Consider the following 6,986-nt stretch of genomic DNA (forward strand, 5'->3'; position numbering starts at 1 on the left):
CATTGACATGGTATTTGTGATATTTGTTTTAGCTTAAAAAGTGGAAGCAGTGTGAAAGCAAGGCTGTGAGATGCCTAGAGCAGGTAACCAATGGGCAGTGCCTTTGTCTTGAATAGGCAGTGTGTTTCACACCATATTTTCTAGGCGAAGGGTCTTCTTTAACTAAACTGGAAACCAAATCTAAACTAACTAGTTAAAAGAACCCAAACAATAATATCAAGTGCTTTGTTGGGCTTATGAAGTGTCATTTAGGAAATTTTCCTGTTCAAGCCAGGAGAACCTGCAAGACTCTGAAGAAAGCTTCACCCTTAGACACCCATGGGCACATTAGAAAATTGAGTTTTGATGATAACCTTGGCTCAGACCATGTGCCAGCTTCTCTTCAGTCATCTGATGCCTATGGACCCCAAAAAAACAGCAGTTTTGGGGGGACCTCCCATAAAGTTTTGTGAAAGGCAGCCTCCGCGGGCATGTGAAAGGCAGCCTAATGCAGCCAGGTGTGTTTGCAGTGTACAGAGCTGAGCTCAGATGATTTCCCCTGGAGAGCAAGAGTAAAGGCCCTTTAAAGTGAAATGCCCAGATTGCAAGGGGTGCCATTATCAGACCCTGGAGTTTCCCCTCTGAGAACTTGGAGTTCCCACTTCCATCTTCCATCTCCCTGGCCCCAAAGAATGAATAGCACTTTCCCAGGCAGAACACACATCACATGGCTGGGACTCTGAAGGCTTGCTAACTGTCAAACCTTAGGCAAGTCCCCCATCTTTCTGGACCTCATTTTCTTATTTGTAAAATGGGCATCACGATACCTCTCATGCCTACCCCATGCAGTCATTGTGACCAAAGGAGACAACACATTCCTAAGTGCTCTGTGAGCCATAATGCACTGTATGGCTGGAAGTTTCCATCCTCATGTCCCAACATCTGTCTGCAAAAGCAAGCTCTCTTGGGTAACATTAGCACTAGAGCTTTCACCAGCGTCTGAAAATCTAATCATCAGTTCCATCTCTTTAGGATATTTGTAGAACTTTCAGTAATATGTAGGGTTTCCCAAAAGAAATAACCCAACGATGTTTTAAATAAAAAATTGAAAAGAAATTGCAAACCAATTTTGTGAAAACGCTATCAGGAATGAGTTTGTTACTGCAAGTAAATAAATTTATTTGTGAGCTTCCTGGTCATAAAAGGAAAAAGGAGAAACCTAGTGGATATTTGAGTTCTCATCCAGTATAAGAAAGTATATAATTCATCTAGAGAAAGGAGCTTATTCCTGGCACTAATTTCATGAAGGATTTATCAGATGGATTCCTATATGACTATGGAAGGCATCAGAAAAAAATAATAGTAATAAATTGGCTTCATCGGTGGTTTTGCCAGTTTATGTTCTTCATTTGGAGGTTTCTTATTTCAGCCCTTGACACAAGCTGGGGGTCTTGCTCTTGCCGAGTCCCCACTGACTGCCCTTTAGGAAGAGGGTCCTTGGCAACAGTATAAGCCTGTGTTTTAAACCTCTCAGTGGGCAACCACCCTGCTAACTGAAGATGCCCTCCATCCTCTCCTGGGTCTCGGGAGAAGGCTTGGCTCCGCCAGGTGCTAGAGTCCAGAGCCAATGAAAATGAACAGAGGGAGCTCTGGTGGCAAACAAGCAAAAGGGTCCCCTCATTGTCCCTTAACTGCTGGGCTGGTACAACTTGGGTAAGGCCTTCAGATCATAGATCCCGGGCCACCAAGGCCAGGCGTTCCCAAGCACCTTAGTGAGCTCAGGGAGGCAGACTACATCCAGGGAGGGCTCTGCCCAGCTGCTCCTGAGCTTCCGCCCCTTCCTTCCAGATCACACGGCAGCAGTACCAGAATGCGCTCACCGCCTGCCGCATGGACAGCTCACCTCAGTCCCCCGACGTGGAGGCCTTCACTGATGGAGACTCCACCAAGGCCCCCATGACCCGGGGCACACCCCAGACCCCCAAGGATGACCCTGCCGTCACCCTCCTGAGCAACAGGAACAGCCTGCCGTGTAAGTCAGTTGGGAGGATGATGGGCCGGGCTACCGTGGGGTAGGGACGGCCCTACCTTCCTCCTCAGTCCTGCCCAGAGCTGCCATCTTGTCCTCATGGGGCCTCAGGTCTTCTACAAAGCAGGGAGGTGACGCACTCACTGTCCTCCCCAGGCAGCCGTTCAGATGGGCTGAGAAGCCCCAGTGAGGTCATGTACCTGAGGATGCAGGAGATGGCCTTCACCCAGGAGGAGATGACAGACTTCGAGGGGCAGAGCACGCAGCAACTCTCACTGTCTCCTGCAGCTGTTCCCATGAGAGCAGGTCAGGGAGGGTAACTGGGCCCTGCAGGAACAGGTGGGGGTGGGGGTCAAGGCCACCAGGTGCTGGGATGGCCCAGGGTGAGCCATGTGAGGGAAGTCTGGGACCCCTGTCCCCATGTAAAACTTCCCACCTCCTTATTCCACCCGGGAAGGGAAACTAAGGCTTACTATGCACCTACCATGCGTCAGACCCATCTTAATCCATTCTCCTAGGAAAACAGTGTGTAGGACACTGTTAGCTAGGTTTCCACCTGGATTCGGATCCTGGCTTCTCCACTTAGGAGCTCTGCAAGTTACTTTAACCTAAGACTAGGTTTCCTTATCTTAATAGATATGTTTCCTTATATTAGTAGATATAAATCACAGTGGCTAGCTCATGAAGTAGCTCTGAGCATAAATGAGATCACGTTTACAGGAGGGCACATCATAGTACTTGGTACCATGCTCCCTAAATGTTAGGTATCAATAGTTATTATTAGGCCTAATTTACACATTAGGAAACTGAGGTCAGGCATCACTCTTACTAAGGTTCGTCCCTTCCTTTGGGCTCCAGAGACTAGCTAGTAAGCTGGTTTTGAACTTTCGCTTGCTGAGGAACCTCAACCAAAACACCCTACCTGGATCCCTGGGTGTGTAGGTGGGAAAGGCTTGTGTTCTTTCTTCTTTCCTTTCTCTCAGCATCAGATAGTGAATGTTGTCATATCAACCTGGACACAGAGACCAGCCGCTGCAGCAGCAGCTTTGAGGAAACCATGGGCCAGAAGTTGCTGAGAACCTTGAGTGAGTAGCTCTTCACCCAGATGAAAACGGCCCGCCAGCTGGTTAGTACAAAAAACAGGATCTTATTCCTGGAGGAGGAACCATTGACTCCTGTTGGGAACTCTAATGAGGTACAATTGTGGAAACCCATAATAGGGCTCAGGCAGTACTGCACCTTTGATACTTTGGGGAGCTGTCCCACTCAGTTGGTGGTCATCTAGGACAGGAGTCTGCAAACCATGGCCACAGATCAAATCCTGACCTCCCTCCCCCGCCCATTCCTGTAAAAAATAAAGACTTACTGGATCATAGAAGCCCCTTGTTATTGATGGCCACAATGGCAGAGTTGAGTAGTTGCAACAGGGACCAAATGGCCTGCAAAACCTAAAACATTTACAATCTGGTCCTTTAAGGAAAGAATTTGTGTTTGGGACACTCAATAAAAAGGAAAGCAATATCCTCCGTGGAAAGAAGTCCATGGCAGAGGGAACAAGGTGAAAAATACTCCTTCCTAAAAACAGTGGAGCTGGGAACAGAGTGCCCTTCCATCCTTGAGGGCAGTTACATAATTACCCCCACGTACCCCAGTGCAGAAGGAAGGTTGCCTCTGATCTAGAGAATGTAGGTCCCCGGTGTGGGGGGGTGGCTCCCAGCTACACCCACCACCCCTGGCTCAGGGACATCAAAGTCCATGAGACCAGCCCTCTCTCAGAGGGTGTCTGGCAGTCATCTGAGCTGGGGATGGTGGGGCGTGATCCTGAGGCATTGTGTGGGCTTCACTCAGTCCCCTCCAGGAAATCTCCATTCCATTGGCACTAGCCTGGGTGTGCGGCTTTTTGGAGATGTCATCTCAGGTGGAAGGTGCATCCTAATCCTTCAAGATGTAAATATGCTGATGTCAGCACCAGGAGACAATGCAGGTTACTTCTGACAAACTATCAAGGGCTTTGTCTCCATTCCTGCTTCTGTTTTGAAGAAAGCTTAGACCACCGAGAGAGTATCAATGTCCTCCCAGTCTTAAAGATTGATCCTTACAAGCTGTGTTTTTCAGGTGGTCAAAAAAGGAAGAGGTCACCAGATGGAGAGAGAACCTCTGAGGAGAACTCCAACTTAACCCCTCTCATCACATGACAGGGCAGTCAGCGTTCGCTGGGTGCGTGAGATTCCAGAGCTTTGGGGAGAACCCGTCCTCCCATCATCTGCTTCTCCCCAAGGCCTCCCACAGGTGACAGAGCGTTCCGCTTTCCTTACCACCTCTTCACCCCTAGCTGTCAGTTTGGCAGATTTTCCCTCGTTCCTCCAGTTTGACTCAGAGCCTTGCGGTAGCCATAACGGAAGGAGGTGCCTCTGTGGAACATGCTAGAAATGGTTTTATCCACAGCACAGTCTGGGACTGGAGAAGAAATGACCCCAGGCTGACAGTGCCACTCGAGGATCCCTGATGCCCTTTTTTGTTCTTTGGTGTCCCCTGGCACCATATTTCATACTTAGCTTAGGTCAAAAGGTGCCACTGGCAGACGGGCACAAAGGAGGCTGGAGCAGCAGATAGGAAGATTAGTTCAGGAGATGCACCACGAATTCCTCCAGAACATTAGAGCAGCGGGACAGTCACGTTGGCATGTGAAGTTACAGGACAGAAAACTGTCAGTGACCAGTTTCCTGTTAGATAAGGGTTCCAGCAGCCTGGGAGGTGTGTCTCAGCTGGAATGGAACGAATGTGAGATGGAACCTCAAGTCACTGTTATTTCCCAGGGACACATCTGTTTTGGCTCCTGATCAGTACTCATCAATCCAACAATAAATCTGCTCTGGAAGAGGAGGAGCAGGGAGCAGAGAACCCCATTTGGGAGCCAGAGATGGAACTTCAGGTTTTAAGTTCAAAAAATATATGTGGAAAGTTTTTAGCCATGACAAACCAAAGAGTGCCCAGGTCGGCCAAGAAGGATGCAAGCTCTCATGGGACTTCAGTGTATATTACACTGGAACACTGAAGAATCACTCTTCTTTTTTCATCCATTCCCCCCACCCCCACCCATTACTCCACTCCAGCAAGTCAGCTGAGCGTACTTTATTCTAAGAACATACTGATCTTAGATCTCTGGTTTTTCACCTGATGTTGGGGCAGGTGCAATTCCAAGCATCACCACCAGATGGCAGGATGACTGCACAGACCTACTTGAAGAACAAACTCGTTCTGATCCGGAACCACACAGCCAGCCTTAGGGAAAATGTGGAAGTAAGTGAAGGTTGTCTTTGGGACACCTGCCCCCCTTTCTGATGTATATCCCACCCCTAGATCAGGGATCCAGTGATCCAGTGCTACCTGCTGATCTCCAAACCATTCCCTAACTTTTCTCTGGGGTATACTATTCAGGCTTCCCTTCCCTTCCTCCAAAACCATTACTCTCACCTCCCCCCACCCATTCAATCAATAATCACATGGGGAGCGGGGAGGCTGATAATTCCTCTGGGTTATTTGCATCTCAAAAGAAAATACCCAGAGGAACCTTTAACTCAGGGGGTCCTTAACTTGGGGTCGATTGCTCCAGGGGGTCCATTGTTGGACTTCAGAGGGTCTATGAAACCCCTGACTCTGTCATAATTTAGTGTCTGCGTTCTTATGTGTGTTTTCCAGAGGCCTAAAGCTTTCATACCATTTTCAAAGGTCTCAGACCCACAAAGTGTTAAAACCCACTATTTTAACTAGTGGAACTTTCAGCCCAGAGTTTCTGCAGTGCAGAGTGAAGTGAATACTGGTTAGTTTGAGACAGATTCTTCTCAAGTGTCCATCAAATCGATAGGGAAAGCTGGCACACGCCACGTGGAAGTCGTCAGAAACCCCTGACACACCCTGTGGTGCTGTACAGCCTACACCCGACATAACTCGGTCCCCCTCCCCCACCAAACCAGAGCAGGTGTTGCCAACAGGAGGGACACAGCATGTGGAAGTAGACTTTCCAGCTGGAGATGCCTCTTTCATCAATGTATTATTGACTTCACATCCCTTGCCTGGCTCTGCCTGAGGCTCAGCAGTGCATGACTTCTTGTAGATAACTCACAGCTACCACCCACCCCCAACACCTACTCTTGCCTGGTAGAAATAGGCAAAGTGTCAGCCCTTGGTGCTGGGTGCTCTGACCCAAACCAGTAAACAGTGAGTTTCAAACAAGGACTGCCATCATGCAGTCATCTTGCCCAGCTGGCCACTGGCCCGAGGGTGCCTGCCTGTCTAGTCTTCCTTTCATTACCCCTTACACCACTGCTGTTGCATTAATCCATCCCTATGCAAAATCCCTAAGGAGCCTGTCACCACTCCCCTCCCTATTCCCCACCCCAACCCAAGATTTTCTTCAGATTTAAAAAAAAAAAAAGAGGATTTTAAAATAAAGCATTTGTGAAGGCTCAATAAACTGTAAATAATTTTTAAATAAAATAAAAATGCTTTTCCTGGAATGTGGCTGTTTCCCTTGCCCTGGCATCTCAGTGTTCTGACATGGTTTCATTTGAGGTGCAGGGTGGGTGGTGCACACATAATTATCTTACCTGAGGCCCACCTGCCTAAAGAGGCACCCCTCTTGAGACCAGGTGTGAGGTTGCAGGTAAGGTTACAGAAAAGCCCTCACGCTCTGCTTTGGGATATCAGATGGGTAAGATGTTGCAAGAACGAATGCCAGAAATGGAAAGTAAAAGCCAAATGAGAAGCCAGAGTGTGACTTCTGGACAAGGAAGAAGCACAAGGATGATAATGAGAAGGGCTGGCGTTTGCCAGAGCCCCGTGATGTGCAAGGCACTGGGCTGGGTGCCTTCTAAGTTCAAGGTCTTGGAGGCCAAAACCCAGTCTAGCACTTGAGACAATGTGCTGGTCACACTGGCTCACTTCTGTAGGCCCTTTGGAGAGGAGCAAAAGTGGCCTA

At 48.5% G+C, this 6,986-nt stretch overlaps 1 protein-coding gene across 2 annotated transcripts in view; it reads left to right on the forward strand.

Annotated features, from left to right (window-relative positions):
- The window catches only part of CNNM1 (cyclin and CBS domain divalent metal cation transport mediator 1), a gene marked incomplete at both ends in the record, with an annotated part of 46,590 nt that extends 42,387 nt beyond the window's left edge, over nt 1-4,203 (forward strand). For both annotated transcript variants that reach the window (XM_082674226.1, XM_082674227.1), the window contains 4 exons: nt 1,828-2,011; nt 2,165-2,314; nt 2,992-3,093; nt 4,124-4,203. In XM_082674226.1, coding sequence (XP_082530352.1) covers nt 1,828-2,011; nt 2,165-2,314; nt 2,992-3,093; nt 4,124-4,203 — 516 coding nt within the window. The remainder of the gene's footprint in view (nt 1-1,827; nt 2,012-2,164; nt 2,315-2,991; nt 3,094-4,123) is intronic.
- Between the last annotated feature and the right edge of the window lie 2,783 nt (nt 4,204-6,986).

Source organism: Grampus griseus (assembly GCF_964374135.1).
Source record: "Grampus griseus genome assembly, chromosome: 16".
Taxonomy (NCBI): domain Eukaryota; kingdom Metazoa; phylum Chordata; class Mammalia; order Artiodactyla; family Delphinidae; genus Grampus; species Grampus griseus.